The sequence below is a fragment of the Patiria miniata genome, unplaced genomic scaffold (assembly GCF_015706575.1).
Source record: "Patiria miniata isolate m_02_andy unplaced genomic scaffold, ASM1570657v1 HiC_scaffold_6, whole genome shotgun sequence".
Classification (NCBI taxonomy): domain Eukaryota; kingdom Metazoa; phylum Echinodermata; class Asteroidea; order Valvatida; family Asterinidae; genus Patiria; species Patiria miniata.
The window spans coordinates 9,623,339-9,640,968 of NW_024037073.1; the positions used below are offsets into that span (position 1 = coordinate 9,623,339).

General features: G+C 39.9%; 1 protein-coding gene across 4 annotated transcripts in view; it reads left to right on the forward strand.

Annotated features, from left to right (window-relative positions):
- LOC119742867 (MAP kinase-interacting serine/threonine-protein kinase 1-like) overlaps positions 1 to 14,660 on the forward strand; it is a 31,123-nt gene extending 16,463 nt beyond the window's left edge. For all 4 annotated transcript variants that reach the window (XM_038219091.1, XM_038219093.1, XM_038219092.1 and 1 more), the window contains exons 2-10: positions 339 to 410; positions 1,564 to 1,720; positions 3,459 to 3,611; positions 5,037 to 5,134; positions 6,854 to 6,975; positions 7,540 to 7,676; positions 9,508 to 9,662; positions 10,686 to 10,886; positions 11,339 to 14,660. In XM_038219091.1, coding sequence (XP_038075019.1) covers positions 342 to 410; positions 1,564 to 1,720; positions 3,459 to 3,611; positions 5,037 to 5,134; positions 6,854 to 6,975; positions 7,540 to 7,676; positions 9,508 to 9,662; positions 10,686 to 10,886; positions 11,339 to 11,797 — 1,551 coding nt within the window. In that variant the 5' untranslated portion in view covers positions 339 to 341 and the 3' untranslated portion in view covers positions 11,798 to 14,660. The remainder of the gene's footprint in view (positions 1 to 338; positions 411 to 1,563; positions 1,721 to 3,458; positions 3,612 to 5,036; positions 5,135 to 6,853; positions 6,976 to 7,539; positions 7,677 to 9,507; positions 9,663 to 10,685; positions 10,887 to 11,338) is intronic.
- Positions 14,661 to 17,630: the final 2,970 nt, after the last annotated feature.

Genomic DNA, 17,630 nt, shown 5'->3' on the forward strand with positions numbered 1-17,630 from the left:
AATTCACTTCGCAGAAATTTGCAAATTTGCATTATTAATGTAAATTATGAACCTACAAAAGGTTGTGTCCGTGTTTTTTGTGGCCTTTAAGTATTTTTGTGAATTCTGTATCTGAAAGTAAAGCAAGCCGGGAATTGTAAGCAATTTGACAGGACTAGTAAATTTTAGCAAATTGTTAAAAACTGCAATTTAATCAGTACATGTATGTACTTATTCACATAAACATGTGCTCACTTGGTCTTTCTATCGCTTAAAAGAAATGTGTTTTTGTGTTGAACTTCATTTGTTGTGATTAGGGAGAATTGTTGACGTTTTTGTTGTTGTTTATTTTTATATAGGCTATGCCAGGACCAGCGAAGGCTCACACGAAAGGAAACCAGGAGATGAACCCACTACAGAGTGCATTTACTGTGAGTAGTCCTGGGGACTGTTTACAACGAGAATTAGCTAGCTGAATCAATTCCCTTAATTTCCTCCAAATTAGAAACAGTTATTCAAACTGTCCAAGAAATCTTACTGTGTAAGTCTTCCCATGTAAATGGTCGTAGCTGTGTTACGCAGGAACTGAAGCTCCAAGGCCCCAACTATAGTTGGGACTGCTCCAACTATAGTTGGAACTGTGAATGTTCCAACTATAGTTTGGACATTCCCAACCTGTTGGGACAGGCCCATCTAGAGTTGGGACAGGCCCATCTAGAGTTGGGACAGGCCCATCTCGAGTTGGGACAGGCCCAACTAGAGTTGGGACAGGCCCATCTAGAGTTGGGACAGGCCCGACTAGAGTTGGGACAGGCCCGACTAGAGTTGGGACAGGCCCATCTAGAGTTGGGACAGGCCCATCTAGAGTTGGGACAGGCCCATCTAGGGTTGGGACAGGCCCCGACTAGAGTTGGGACCATGTTGTAGTTGAGGTGTAACAACAATTCAAAATTGTCCAGTTTGCAAAGCCAGAAAATATTCATTTTGCTTGAGTCTCATGATCACCTTGCCCCCCCCCCCCCCAAAATGGAAATAGGTTTTAATCCCTAAAACCAATAAGTGGACTAAATCGGGCCCTTTGTGTAGCCGGATGCTTGATAAGACTTCCATTGAATAGCCATTCTGATTTCTGAGTCAATTGAATATAATTGACCTATCACGCTAGAATCGCGTCAACGCAGCTTGTGAAATATTATCCAATTACATGATATACAAAATGGACGCGGAACTCGCAAAATCTGAGACAAACAAAAAAAGTCAGTGTACAAAAATTCCATAGGGTTGTCTTAGGGGAGTGGCTAACTAGCAAACGGCGATAGGTCAATTGTGTGCACTCTGCAGGCATGCAACTTTTCCTCGGATCAGCTGATATCCTCTTTTTTTTACTTCCCATGTGTGCCATTGAAAATAGAAAAACACTGTACAAAGTCTGGGAAAAATTTGAATTTCCTCTTTTTTTGTGATTTCCCAGTTGCATGCCTGACTCTGGGACCAGCTCTTTTTGGTTTTGTATTTTGTTGAGCAGATTTCTTTGTTGAGCATTAAATTGAAATCTTGACGTACTTTGTCTTTTTGGCCAACTAGTTCAAGACATCCAGCACTCCAATGGATGACAACTATCAGGCCGTGTCGGGGCGGATAGCCTCCCTGCCCATGGACATCAAGCAGACGTCGACGTCTTGCCATCACGACGCCAACCTCATCAACAACAACTTGCCTGTCATCCTCAGCAACGTCATCGGTAAGTGTAGAGCCCAAAGTCCCTTTAAGGCACATGGGAACATCGGTAATAGGTCTCTCTCAAATGACTCAATATTCTCCTGACATCAAAAAAAAAAGTTGTACAGAAAATATTTAGGTCTCTCTCAAATGACTCAACATTCTCCTGACATAAAAAAAAAGTTGTACAGAAAATATCGGTGTGTCGTGTTGGTATGGTGTGGGAATTTTAGATTGTACGACAGATGGTTTGATGAGTCATCGTCTTTTTCCTGAGAAATATCAGATGATTTATGCTTTTTATCAACTGACACTGTTTACTGTTTAGTTCGGGAAGTTTCCAGCCTCGTTTGGTGGTTGTTAAAAATAATCAGTTGGTGATTTTTTGCACTAGAGGGCAGCAGACATAAAAATCAGGGCCAAATTTCCTGAAGCTGTTAAGCCGAGAGTAAGGCTGTGTCTGTATTAGTTGACTGCGGCTTGAAATTACACACGAGTCTACGGGAAGCGGCTATGACTTGAAATTACACACAAGTCTATGGGAAGCGGCTATGACTTGACATTACACAAGAGTCTTTGAGAAGCGGCTATGGCTTGAAATTACACACGAGTCTATGGGAAGCGGCTATGGCTTGAAATTACACACGAGTCTATGGGAAGCGGCTATGGCTTGAAATTACACACGAGTCTAAGAGAAGCGGCTATAGCTTGAAATTACACACGAGTCTATGGGAAGCGGCTATGGCTTGAAAATACACACGAGTCTATGGGAAGCGGCTGCCATAGACTCGTGTGTAATTTCTAGCTATAGCCAAGTAATTTAGGACACAGCCTTAACCTGCTTAACCAATTTATATGCTGAGCAAAAATCAGCGGGGAACCAGTTGTACAGAATATGCTTTGAATGCTTTGTTGGTTGGTAACCTATTTTTGTTTAGCACATTATGCACTGTTCTTAGCATATTCCTTTGCTCACCGGCTTCAAAATTAGATTGGCCAAAAAACCTTACTTTTTCTTCGGTTTTTTGTTTGTTTTGTGTGTTCATGGAAGAATTGCTAGACACATGCGGCTAAGTATTATGATGTTTATTTTTAAATACTGCCATTTGCCCCGGGCGAAATTCCCTCCTGCGGGAGAGTTATTGAAACCCGCACTGTACAGTTGGAAGAAATGGATACATTTGAACTGTGTTTTCATATAAAACTGAAAAGGTTATTCATGAATGTGTAAGACTAGATATCGAGATGGATTTTCAGTGGGGGGGGGGGACCTACTGATGATAAAAGGCTTGTCGAGGCTTGAATGCGCCAACGAATGGCAATTTGTGGATCTATAAAAAAATCGCTGAGCCCTTTTTAATTTGGATGTTTGGTTAGTCTATAGGATGGCAGTGTGTTGCTGGTCAAATTGTCAGATTGGCTGCTCCGATTGTTCAGGTTTCTTTTTTCTTCGTTTTTTTTGGATGTGGGTGGGTTGATATATTTACAGTGCGTTCAGTGCAAGAATCGCAGAGCCCACTCTTTCGAGATGGCGGCCGGTCGTTACATGAAGCGGTGTTCATAGAGATGGCATTCGGATGAGATTTTTTTTCGACACCAAAAATGAAATATCAACGTAATCCTCGATTAAAATATCCGGCATAAAAAAGTCTCTCCGTTAGTAAGAGTGCAGTTGTTACTTTCGGTGTTTGACATCGACGACATGGATGCCGTTTTCCGCTCTCGTAAACCGCCGACTTTGGTGTTCACCTCCTTCATAGATTCCACGGAGAGTCAGCTGGCCCAGATGTCGCTCTCGTCGTCCACGGACGAGGTCAACCAGACGGTACTCGGCTTGGACGGTAACCAGAACAACAACCGACGACGGAGGAAGAAGAAAAGACGGTCTCCTGTGGGACCTAGTAAATTTGAAGGTAAAATTCTCTACCCGTTGTCACCCTAAAAAAGAAAAACGACTGAGCACGGTGTTTTCCTAATCTGGGCTTTGTTGTTGGCCTTTGCTTCAAACTGCAGTTCTATTATTTTTCAGTGTCTGACATGGGCAATTCCAGTGTTGTATGAAAGAAAATGTAATGAACTTGACCGGGCCAATTAAACCATGGTTAATAATGATTCAGAGAAATTATCACAATCTCCTAGTCTGTAATCTCCTTGACCAAACTAGATACGATAGATACATGAGATTTGAAAATTTATGCACTGAGCTTTTGTAAATACAAAAACATGTTTTGTGATGTATTTGAGGCTTGAATTCCCCTAATGAAAAACATGCTCAGTATTGGACACATTGTCTACCACCAGGTATCATATCGTCAAAATATGTTAAGGCCAAGTAAAAGATTGCATGCATTAGGTTCGAGAATTAAAGGTTCCTAAATTATTTTGGAATAAGAAACAAACCCAAACCCTTGATTTTTTTTCCCTAGCTAGACAATGTTAAACAGAAATTTCAGAAAGGTTCTAAGCATTTCGGTGCTGAATATGGGTTTTTATTGGAAAGGGATTTTGTTTTTAAGATGAATGCATTAAGTATTAAATTCTCAATAAGCTAAAATAAAGTTGTTCAAGAAAAATGTAACAACAAAAACTTTCATCTGTAAATGATGAATATTTAAGGGGAAAAAAAATTTGTTTTAGAAAAATCGATAGCCCCCTTTACCGAAAAATACAATTAAGAAAATTAAGACACATGGATTGAATTTATTCCAAAGTCGGCTCAGTCTTATTCAATCTGTCTTTTTTTAGAAATTTGACGCACAAAAAAACTAGCGGAAATTTAATACCTTTGCATAAACAAGTTGAATGGAGAGTTGCCGACCTCGGGATAATAGACCGGTACCGCTGACATTTTCATCACTGGTAACCTGACTCGTTTAATGCTGCATCGGTCCATAACACCCCCTAGTTTGTTTGAGCGCTTGATAAATTGTGTGGCTCATGCCACGCAACTGCGGTGCGTGCTCTGAATAGGAAAACTGATCAGTTCGGTTGTTTGCACGGCATTAGAAGAAGAAAAAACCCTGACATTTACTTGCTAGAATTCGATATCTGGATGTGTTTGCAGTGTGGAGCGAGATTTAATTTTGGCGCAGATTGTCCAGTCTGGCACTGATTTATGTAATTTTACGCAGAAAGCAAAACAAGTGAAATTAATCGTTCAATAAATCTAAAAAAAAAAATTGCAAAATTATTGCTCAGAAATAATTGATCAAATTCTTTGAATTATTCAATCCTAACAAGTCTCCTGGAAAATCATGTGAAATTTTAAAATTATCAACTGATTTTTTGTTATAAGAATAAAAACCACTTTATTTAATTGTAATAATTTCTTTTTCCAGATGTCTACCTCATGACAGATGAAGTACTAGGGACAGGGGCCTATGCGTCAGTCATAACCTGCACCCATATACCATCAGGGAAAAACTATGCTGTTAAGGTGAGTAGATTAATCAACTAGTTAGCTTCCAAGCAGATTGATTAAATAGTTAGTTTCCAAGCAGATTGATCAACTAGTTAGCTTTCAAGCAGATTGATTAACTAGATAGCTTGTAAGTGGATTAATTATTTAGTTAGCATCTAAGCAGTTTAATTAACTACTTTACTTCCAAGCAGATTGATCAACTTGTTAGTTTCCAAGCAGATTGATTAACTAGAAGCGTTTTAGCAGATTAAGTCACCAGTTAACTTCTTAACAGATAAATTAACTAGTTAACTTCTAAGCAGATGAATTAACGAGTTAGCTTCCAAGCATATTGATCAACTAGTTAGCTTCCAAGACATTCATTAACTAGTTAGCTTCCAAGCAGATTGATTAACTAGATAGCTTCCAATCGGATTGATTAACTGGTTAGCTTCCAAGCAGATTGATTAACTAGAAAACCTCCAAGCAGATTAATTAACTAGTTAGCGTCCAAGCAGATTGATTAAGTAATTAGCTTCCAAGCAGACTAATGAACTAGTAAAGTTGAAGTTTGCCAAAAGAAAAAACCATGTTTTACAGTTTTGATTTAACAGTCTGGTTTGACCAAAACAAATCAAAGTCACTGGTTTGCTTTTGTGTTGTAATCTGTCAGTTGTTATTTGTTGACATAAAGGGAACTTTGGTTCAGCGATGGTGGGAACAGAGCCCTCAAAGTGTCAATAAAGGATTGTCTGGTTATCATATCTTGATCAAAGCTTTCATTTCATATCAAAGTCACTGTACTCGTGTCTTCAGAATTTGCACTGATATTTACCTTAATATGATCAGTAAATATAACTTGATGGATTGAGATTTCAAAAAAGAAATGTCTTTGATGTGCATTTTTTATTATTGAAAATAAAAGAATGATTTTGTGGTTTTATATTTTGATGTGTGTGAAATCATTCCATTCAAACATGGTCTCTTTTTGCTTGTTACTGGGTATGTCTTTAAAAAAAAAATTTTTAAGGCCAAAAAAAAAAGGTCTCCGGTTTCTGGTATGGAGCTTGCCCAAAAAGTGATGCGGCGACGCGGCTTTTTTTTTTTGTTTAGCTGACTTTTTTGCTTCATATGTGTGCCGATGACTGCAAACGGTGTCCGACTAAACTTAGTGCAAATATATGGGAGTCCAGAGAGGCCACATAAAGCTTATTCTCGACCATAACCCAATCTAAAAACACGTTAAAATTGTGCAGCAGCAGTATTCCAGTCAAACCAGTGAGTTTGGCGGTTTTGGGACATCATCTTTCATTAAAAAAAAAACGTTTTCATTTTGCCGACGCGCATGGCTACGGCGACGCGCGCGCATACCAGAAACCGGAGACTTTTTTTTTTTGGCCTAATAAATGAATTATTTATAAGTAACTAGATATATGTTTGTGGACAAACACATGGTTTTTTTTTTGGCATTTTGTTATTGTATGTTTATGTCATGTTATAGACAGATAGAACAAACACATGCAGTAGAAAAATGCAGAGTGATCAGGACCAATAGTTATGTGGGCATAGGCCTTAGAAAAGGTTGAAGAGGTTGAATAACAAAAATGAAAGACTAAGAGAAATGCATTGAGAATGAAAACAAACAATTCACACAATTTAGAGGCATGCCTCTGACTTATTGTCAAATAAGATACTTTAATTTGTTGGAGATCAGTACAAAAATGATAATTTTTGTCTGATTTTTCTTTTGCATAGATGATCAGGAAGAGACCGGGTAACAGCCGATCCAAGGTCTTCAGGGAAGTGGAGACCCTATACCATTGCCAGGGACACAAGAACATACTGCAGCTCATTGAGTTCTTTGAAGATGACGAGAGGTAAATATACCTCACTTCTAGTACATTGTATTACATTGTATTTATTCCCTTAACCCTCCTATGCAAACTTACATTCTGGGCCAAGTACCCTAGTCCTTTCAGTCAAAATCAATCAAGTGGCTGTTTTCAACAGTTAAGAATTTCCAGCTGGCATAAAGCAAGATCGACTGGCTGTGACTGTCTAAGAAACTTGATACAGCTATGCTGTGACTCCGGGTGAGTGATAAAACAGCTGTGACCACAACTTGCCTGCTTTGTCTGTTGACCCAGTTTGACTAGTCACAGTGCTTGCTTGATATATGATCTGACTGCTGGTGACTAGCCTTTGTTAACGGTATAGCAGGGGAAGTGGAGGTGAATTTTGACTGTCTGTGACTGTTTGAGTAGCAGGAGGGTTAAGAATCCGTAAAACGGAGTGCTCGGGCAGCTTTGGGTAACACAAGGAGTAATAGGCAGGGCAAATTTGGGGCGGTACAGGGACTTTATGGGTTAATTCCACAGATCTAGCTTTTCTCTTCAAACAATCCCCACGAATCCTGAAACCATTTTTTTTTTGTCGTGCAGGTTTTATTTGGTGTTTGACAAGATGGAAGGCGGTGCCTTGCTACACCATATTGAACAGCGTCGGACCTTCACGGAGCAGGAGGCCAGCATGGTGGTGCGCGACATTGCCAGCGCCCTCACCTTCCTACATAACAAAGGTAACGTCATCATGAAATCTTCCCCAAGGCATTTTTTTGTTCTAAAAGAAACTGTCATTTGCCATTCAGCCTCAATCCTCAAAAAACCTCCAAACCCGCTTGAAAGATTTCGGAAGATTGAGGAAAGTTACGGTTAAAGGGAAAATACAACATTTGCAAACATCAAAAAAATAAAACTACCAAATCATTTTGAAATGCCTTGCTGGACTGTTAGTGAATGACAGTGTAAAACATCCTGTAAAATCATGGCACCTGGTATACTGTCATTTTCAAGAAAAGTGGTATTTTTGTATCAATTTCCAAGGCTGATCGGCCGACCAGCGTTGGAAAAAAACTGGCTTTTTTTCAAATACTGGCCCCAGTTGACCATCGCACTTGTTTGCAATCGATAACACACCTATGAACGGGTACAAGCCAGCTAGACTGGTTCCCTGACCTTCCAATTCCCCAATGTATGTACACTGCTCTGTTTCTTCTTAAATGGAGTCAGGGAACCAGACTACAGGAAAATGATTGTTTTTCTTGGTTTTTATAGCATTTTCGAACCCAAAACCTCAAAAAAGTCAGTGTAACTATATTTGCTATATATTTCCAACCCCCCACAACATAGGTGGCTAGTGTTAATGCACATTGGTGCATAAGTTTCGGCCCAAGCGCCATAAAAACAACACTCAAGGCAATATTCTACAATGGAAATTTACTGACTTAAACCGTTCCCGGATGTCAACATTACTTGTTTGCACAATGTGTTTATTTATAATGCTGGCATCTGAGGATAAACAGACAGGTCAACAAGATCAGACTAATTCAGTTATCAAAGGCTGAAGTCCGCCAACAGAAATACATATCACCTGATTCAGACGAACGCAAAGTCCAATACCCCCCCCCATGTTATGATTTTTTATCTGATTAGGAATATCAAGGTTGTTTGCACTGATGGGTGCATGTACCAATGGCCGTGCTTAATGTTGCTAAATGGAGTTAATGGGCCATTGTTGTACGTGTATTAATAAATGGGCACTGATTATATTGTCAAAAATAACAACAAAATTGTTATTTTTAAAAGTTCATGTCTGTGAGTTCTATTTGGGAAATTTTCTCTTTCAAAAATGTGTGCTTCCCTTTAGATACATGTACATGTATATATACTTCAACTCAATTCAGTTCAATTTGATTTTATTCATCATGCCAGCATTACCGTATTGCTCGGTTTGCACATAATTAAAAATACAATAAATTGAATATTAAAGCAGATGGTATACAGGTTAAAACATTCAATAAACTGAAAATTAATTTAATAATAGAAGTGTTACATACAATAAATACCAATGTAGGTAACATGTGTACATGTAAGCGTTTTATGTGACGTTTTACTGCACTATACAATTGTTCAGCCATTTACTTTTTTCGATTACATTAAAGTTGCATCAACAGAGGGTTACAATTATTCCATTTAAAATGTGTGTTTGTTCTGTATACCGTACTACCTTAAAAGCCATTTTGTTGGGGGGCAGAAAAAATTTACCCGAATCAAGGTAATTTTTGTCAGTGTATGAACAAGGAGTACACATGATCAAGGTATGACATTGATATCTACCTCAATCAAGGTGTTTTGTTGCATGTTCCCTGATCAAAATTAAAGAAACAATGTACCTCAAGCAAGGGAATTTTTGTCAGTGTGTGCAAACAAGGGTGCACATTAAGACGCTGATCAAGGTATAACATTGATATTTACATGGTGTACCTCAATGGAGGTGTTTTGGGGTAATGTGTGTAACATTGAAACGTCCCTGAATCGGTGTCATTTGTTTCACTTTCTACCCCGATCCAGGTATCGCCCATCGAGATCTCAAGCCAGAGAACATCCTGTGCGAGAGCAAGCATTCCATCTCACCGATTCAGATCTGTGATTTTGGCCTGGGCAGCGGCATTCACATGAACAGCAGATACAACACGCCACTCACCACCCCAGAACTACTCACACCGGTAAGCTCAATTGATCCAAATTCTTTAAGTTCTTTGTAGCCCTTTACCGTGATGGCAAAAAAAACCAACCGGACAAGGCAAGCCTGGTACAGTTTGTCCAAGAGTTAACAAAATTATATTCAACTGATTCAGAATGGCTGTTCAATTAAAGTATTTTAACTCTAACTCCCTAGGCGTTTTTGCTAGGGTGCAACCGCGATCCTGCAAAATCCTCCAACTGCCTCCAAGTAAAAATTGCATACAGCCTCGTTATTTCTTGAATGTGGTCCTTGGAGCAGAAACCACTGCCTCAATCCTGTAAAATCCTCCAGCAATCACTGTCAATATGTTCAGGCAGAGCCAGTGACATCCTGGAGCAGTGCCGAGGATTTCAAGTATAATATAATTTATGCACGGCTGAGCTTAAACAACACAAGGTCCGGCCTAAGACCTTGAAACAGTGCATCCTGCGAAATCAGCCACATATTTTGCCATATAGCCTCAATCCTGCAAAGTTCCCCATTAGGCAAAGAGGATTTGGGAAGGTTAGGGTTAACCCTAACCCACCTCACTCCTCCAAAATCCTCCTGGCGGTTTTGGAGGATTCTAGAGGATTGAGGATGAATGGTGATTGAAGCACATGAGGATTTTGGAGGATTGAGGATGAATGGTGAATGAAGCACAAGAGGATTTTGGAGGATTGAGGATGAATGCATTTTGAGGCAGGACTGAGGACTGTCTGATGATTTTGAACAATTTAGGCGGAGTTGAAAAATTTTGGAGGATTTTGGAGGATTGAGGATGGTTGTAAGCAACAAGGGCCTAGGGGGTTAGGGTTAATGAATCTGTTTACGGGGTAATCCTATATGATAGCACTGCCCAGCACTGTTCACCAGTTACAAGAGGGAGGCAGTCAGTCAGGGAGATAGGTACAACGGGGACACTAGGCTAGTCCTCTGTGACCAGGATAAAATTCATGAAACCTCCCAAACCTAGGAAATGGCAAATTTTATTTTGACCACTTTTTCTTCTTAAAAAAAACAGGTTGGTTCGGCCGAGTATATGGCTCCGGAAGTTGTGGATGCTTTCATTGACGACGACGAAGCCTCGGCCTACGACAAGCGGTGCGACTTGTGGAGTCTGGGCGTCATCCTGTACATCATGCTGAGCGGCCAGCCGCCGTTCGTCGGTAACTGCACGGAGGATTGCGGGTGGGACAACGGCGGCGCCTGTCAAGAATGCGAGGTAAGTTACTCCGTATCAATAGGGGCGTTGTAACAATGCATATTGGGATAACGCACATAAGAGAATCCATGGCAATTGAAATTTGAAAGTTTAATACATGTTACCTTACTTCGACATTTTTTGTAATCTTTAATTATTCATTCTTGAAAAGCTGAACAAAGAAGTTGAGTGGAGTTGAGTTTGAACCTGGAACCTCCGGATTGTCGTTCTGGTGCTCTACCAACTGAGTTGTCCAGCCCTAAGTTGGCAGTTCCCCATTTGTCAGTTTCTTTGTTGACAACATAGGGAACCACCACTCAGGGCAGGACAGCTCAGTTGGTAGAGCACCGGAACGGCAATCCAGAGGTCACAGGTTCAAACTCAACTAGGCAGAAGCCATAAACCCGTTGTAGCTAGGGATCACACTGAAAGTCACAATGCTTATTTTGGTGAATTTGTGGCTTGCCTCTCAGGATATGTTGCTGCACAGCATCCAGGCCGGCATCTACGACTTCGACGGCGCCGAGTGGGACACCATCTCCGACGACGCCAAGGACCTCATCTCCAACCTCCTGGTCCGCGACGCCAGCAAGCGCTACACGGCCGAGATGGTGCTCGGCCACCCCTGGATCCAGCGCGCCCCCATGACCCCCCTCCACACCCCCTCCATCATCAAGCGCAACAACTCGGCGAAGGACCTGTGCCAGTTTGCCGCCGAGGCGGTGCTGTGCAACCGCCTGGTGGCCCAGAAGGAGGAACAGGAGGAGGAGTTGTCGGAGTCCACGCCCACCAACGACTGGAACATGCGGCCCGCGTTGCCCTTTGGGTTATCGCCACCGGGCGAGTCGGCGCTTGCCAAACGCCGGGCAGCGTTGCACAGCAGCAGCAACGGCGGAGGTATCTGCATAACTGTCAACTCGGGTGGAACTTGACTTCCCTAAACCCACATCCCTTCCAATGTCGATAAAACTCCCAACCATTTTCCAAATATCACTTTCTTTGTAGCCTCGGCTTCATGACAACTTCCGGAATCATTTATTTTACAAATGGAAGCAAGCAGAAAATACTACAAAACTTTGGTTTTGAATTACACAGTTTGATCCTTCCAAAGCAGAAAAACAGAATGTACATTGAGTCGGGGCCTCATTCAGAAGCTCAAAATCATGAAGCCGAGGCAGTGAGTCAAACCCAGAAACGAAACGGAGGTTGGAGAAAACCATTCATTTGTATGCAACCCAGTCCAACAAAATAAGTCTAACAACTAACAAAAAAAACCAGTTGACGATTACAATCCCTTAAACATGAATCGCAGAACGACAGTTGTTTCGAATTTTGAAGATTTTTTAGCCAATTTATCAAAGTGTAGACCTCACTTATGCAATTTTTGTTTGAGAAAAAAAAAGACTCATTTTGTTGGACCTGGTTAGTTACTTTTTTGGTCATTTTTTTTGTTTTTGTTTTTTGGTGCTGCATTATTGATTCATTTGCAATACTTCTGTGGAAAAGACGCGTGTTGTGTTGTCGGTATGCTGGCGTGGTTACCAACTAAAAGTGCTGTGTTGAAATAATGGGAAAGTTTTGGCTGGTTGCCTGACCTTCAGGCTGAGGCCAGAAAGATTTGGCGAAAAATGCTGCAAAGGTCTAGCGGGGAAACGTTACCTGCAGGAGTTGTACATTTATGTAAATATTTTGAGACGTGAGTTGCTTGATAAGAAAGTGTACAGAACACGCGAGAGAAAGTTATTGAAAAAAAGCGTGATATTTTGCCGGCGGCTAACTTTATTTTCTCCATGAGAAAAGAACAAAAATGCCCCCTGCGTTGTCCCTCCTTTGTCCAGTTTTTCTTTTCCGATTTGCCCTATTTGTTATATTTTATTACAAGAACATCTTCCACCAAATTTGTACTTGCGGTTGTGTAAAAACAGAAAAAAGATTGTTTATTTATTGCATGCTTACTTTTTTAAACCAGAGTTTTGAAGAGTGACATTGCAGGAAAATGTTTTGAAGTTTGGCAGTATTTTGTACGAATTAGGTTGTTTTTTTAATGACTCAAATTTCTTTTCAGTAATAGCCTGAATTTGGCTCTTCGTTCATTTGAGAGTTTTCAACATAAAACACCTAACTGTGAAGTAGCTTGATCTACCTCAAAAAAGTGGTACCGTTTGGATTTTCTTTTTCGTAAATCTCTCTCGTTATCCTCAACTTGGTGTTTATGCAGTACCAGACAAATCTTGATTGTATATCATGTATATTGGCTAACCGTCCAAAGATAAAACAAAATGCCCCACTTTTAGGGGCACAAAAATGTTTTACAAACTTCCAAAATTAACCTAGTCGTGTGGTTTGCTCATCTGAATTCTATCGGTTCGCTTCGAGTTCAAGCCGATCATTATTTGGCTTTCAAAACCTGAGAGAAGTTGTATTTTCTGATCCAGTTTAAATAATCTGCTTTATATTTGAAAGGAACTAATTCAGTCACCATAGCAACTGTAATACAAGAGAACGTGTTCAGAAATTGTTTTTTTACAGCGTTGGGAAAAGACCTTTTGTTTCTGTAAATACTGTACATTTTTTGTTAAAATATGATCAGAGAACGGATGTTAATTTATGAAAAAGGTGCCTCCGTTCGCACTAAATTTTGGACGCCTGTTACGCCCTTTTTGTTAATACTTTCATAGTTCACCTATTTATATTGCGCGTTGTTGTCCACACTTGTCATTCATTTATACCGTTGGACTAAAAATTCCTTCCACCTAGATTTAATAAGAGAGTGGTTTAAAACAAGTGTATTTGAAACTTTGACTGTATTTGAAGCATAGAACTGCACTAATTGCAAGGATCTATGCTTCGTACTGTACATTGTTTCAAATTTCACACAAAATTTCATATTTTTTTCCCATAAAACTGGTTTATTGAAATATACCTTTTGATAATTTTTTTTTCTTTCTATTTTGTGAAAGCGGATATTTTTCAGCTATTTCGTATGACATCCATTCCTTTTGTCAAATTTATCATTTTTAAATCAATATTTTCAGACAAAAAAATTATTTCATTTTTTGCCAAAACGTCAGAAGTAGAGAAAAAGTTAAGTATTATGTTCCCATTTTTTTTATTTTGGAGTAGAAGTAAAATACAAGGGATTTTGAACCTTCAATTGTCATATTTTTTTGATTTTACAGATAATCTTTAAAGTATTATTGAAGAAATAAGATTTATTGTTAAAATACTGGTGAAGAATCGTTTTTTTGTGGGAGGGGGGTGTCACCAATTGCAAACAGGCAATTACAGTTTTTGGGGTTTTTTGATTTGTTTTTTTTTCTTCAAAATCTTTGATTATCCTTGCCTTGGTTGTTTACAAGAAAAATATGTGTTAATTATATTTTTTTTTGTTATTGACCATTTCTTTTTTACACAAATGTCCCCTTTTTTATTTAAGTTACAGTTTTCACTTTTTCAGAAGTCTGTTTTTAATTCATTTTTTTGTTACAGTTGTATTAATGCAAAATACCATACAAAATTTCAGACGTGTACAAAATTGAACTATTTTTCTATGTCCATCAGAACTTATTGTAGAGGTGTTAACATTTTGTGTACACAAAATGTACTTCTCTTAGAGTTCTTCTTCACAAACCTCTTTGGAATTTTGTATGGAATTTTGTTTGAAAGAAAAAGGAAACTTCTCATAAATTCTTTAATATGCAAGGAACAAAGAATTTCTGAGACTTTTCGGTCGTTATTTTATCAGAACTGCAGGAAGTTATCCGTAATTTAAAATAAAGTGCAATTGAATTACAAGTGTTGTGTTCTGAGTGTTAAGAGGTATAATTGAGTTTAAAGAATGTTTTAAGTAAATTGGAAGAAACTTAAGACAAGCCCATAGCCAGAATGAACAGTCCATATCCATACTGGCAAAATGAGTTAAGATTGCGCCCAATACTTCGATTAAAAATAGATTCTTCAGTTCAAAATAGATTCTTCAGTTAAAAATAGACCATTCAGTTAAAAATAGACCATTCAGTTAAAAATAGACCCACTGAAGTCTTTGTTGGGGGCTCTTATCTGAAAAATTGAAGTCATTGCTTTTTTTTGCAATTAAGAGATAAGAATGAAACAAAAATTGCTCTGGCTATGGGCTTGGGGTTGTGCAAGTAATGTTATAAAATATGACGTGATGACTATTGAAAAAATATTTACATACTTCTGAAGCATTGCTTTCCATTTCCACATAGACGCAAGTCAGCGACATGGGTCCTGGATCAAAATTAAAAGTAGTAGTAGAAAAAAATGCTGCTTATAAATTTTTGACCCAAGCAAATATCGACTGGGTACCAGTCCCATGCATTGACATCACATGACATCTTGGCTGGTAACCGTGTTTCTGTTGAGCGCATATTCAATTATCTTTGCGGTCTTAAGTGTATTCAGGGCTCAGTGAAATCGACAAAACCCTTATCGCTTAAAAAAACAAATCAAAGTTTTGTTTGTTCAAGGCATTTTGGCCACATGTCCTTTTTTCCTCTTTATGTGGAAATGGAGAGCGAGAGATTTATAAAACAAGGATTCCATGAAAACCCAGAAATGTCTGTTTCAGACACCTTTTCCAGACCGGTGTTCCAGAGTTGCGCCAAATTATTCCCCCAAAAATTAAAAATAAGTTGGACATCTAAAGCAGTAAGGAGCGACTACATGCAAAAGATCAATTGCTGCAGTTATTTTTAACCACTTCATGTCGGATGAGGTTTTGCGGTATTTGGAATGGATGACGGATAAACACGCAATGATCGAGGCCAGAAATATCTGTCTGTGACCCGCTTGCAGCGAGCGAGGCTGGAAATATCAGAGTGTGCTACCCGCAGATGATGGCCTGAACCCGTCTGGTATCGAGGTTCGTGAAAAACAACCCCATGCCTTGGTCCGGTCAATGTGAAAATAATCCCGGCGCGAACTGGTTAACTAACCAACAACTTCAGTCAATGGACAATAAGTACGTAAAGTTCGCACGTCTGAAACCGAATTCTGTTTTGGTTGAATCGAGTCCCTTAATGCATTCTGGTTTGGTTTAACTCTGGAAGGCCAATCCGAAATGGTTGTAAGCCACCAGTGTCAAAGACCGCGCTAGTGGCGGTCTTGGCTTTTGTGACATCCACGTAAATTCCAGGCCTGTTCCTGACCCATAGGGATCCATTGTTGTCGCCCAAAAACTGCAGGGTTACTGGTAGTTTTGGCAAAGGGAAGGGAGGCTAGCAGTTAAGGACTTGATTTCAGAAATGTCGGTAGTTGAAGCAAGCATGGGCATGAGAGACACTTGCAGGGTTTGATCTAAAAGCCTCCCTTTTCTTATTGCTGAAAACTGCACCTGCAGAAATAGACCCTTTGCATGTGATGTCCCATCTGAGGGCAGGTCTTCGGTTCCTCTGTGATAGGCATGAGAAGACAGTTTGTACTTTTCATTGTCACAGAATTGAAATAACAAAATCTGTCTTGAGTGAGGGCGCACCGTGCAATGGGTCTATACATGTACTTCCATAAGTAATGGTTGCATTGGACAAGTGGGCCATATTAAAGCCTTTCGGGGCTTTTATACATTTTGGGGGGTGGGGAGAGGGGGACAGTGGGGACAGTGGAGAGGGAAGGGGCACGGGAGGGGAGGGGAGGGGGACAGTGGGGGAGGGGTTACAGTTGGGGCGGGGGAGGGGTAGGGGTGGTGTAGAGGGTTCAGTAACTGACCAGACTTGTAGGTGATGGTTAGTCATATCATGTTTTGAGTACATAACATGTATGAGTGTTTGAGATAGGTCTGTATAAGATAGGTCTTGGGATGGGGTGGGTAGGGTAGGGTAGGGTAGGGTAGGGTGCCTTGGGGAGGGACAAGTTGGGCGGGGTAGATTTTTGTTTCTTGAGTTTTGGGGTGGGAGGGGAACATGGGGTTTGGTAGGGTGGTGGTGGGTGCTTTCGGGGTCGGGATGGATTAGGTGGGGTTTCGGGGGAGAGGTCAGGAAAATGTCTTCATGGGAAAGGGGGGTATACTTGTTGCTTGGGAAGTTTTAGGGAAAGTAGGGGAAATGCTAGGGAAAGCAGGGGATTTTCTGACATTTTCTGGCATGAGCCTTAAAACCTGGGCATTAAAGGGATTATATTGCAGACTATGTTTGATCTACAGAAAGTCAGGGAGTAACTCTTACACATGTACATATACTTGTGAACTGAAGAGCCTATTGCCATATAACCAAAATATTGGTTTAAAAATATGGGTTATACACTTCAGTGATGTATACATACTGAGAAGGGGTCCTTAACTGCTTTTGTGTAGATTTACATGTGCATGTACTGTATATTTTGTAGTCGAAAAAGATACGACATACACTGAAAGTTGCTGTAAGGGCTAAAATTGCTGTTTTCGTCATACAAAAAATTGGTTTGGTTCTTTGCTCAAATGGAAAGGCAAGAACACTTTTTTTTTGGGGGGGGGTTGTGGAACCATTTTGTTTTGTTTGGAGATTTGTTTAGTTGTTTTGTTTTGCCTTTTTGGGGGGGGGGATGTTCAACAGCAGTATTTCAAACCATTAACGACACTACACAAAAGTTACAGGGAATATAATTCAGATGTTTTTGATTTTTTTTTTTTTCAATGGTAATATTTGAAACAACGTTGTCACAAAAAAAGATTACAGGGCATGTAATTCCGAGTCGGATGGGATAGTTGGCAGCATTTCTTATTTGATCTTATTTTGACCCAACATGGGTATGGGGAAAACACTTTCATAT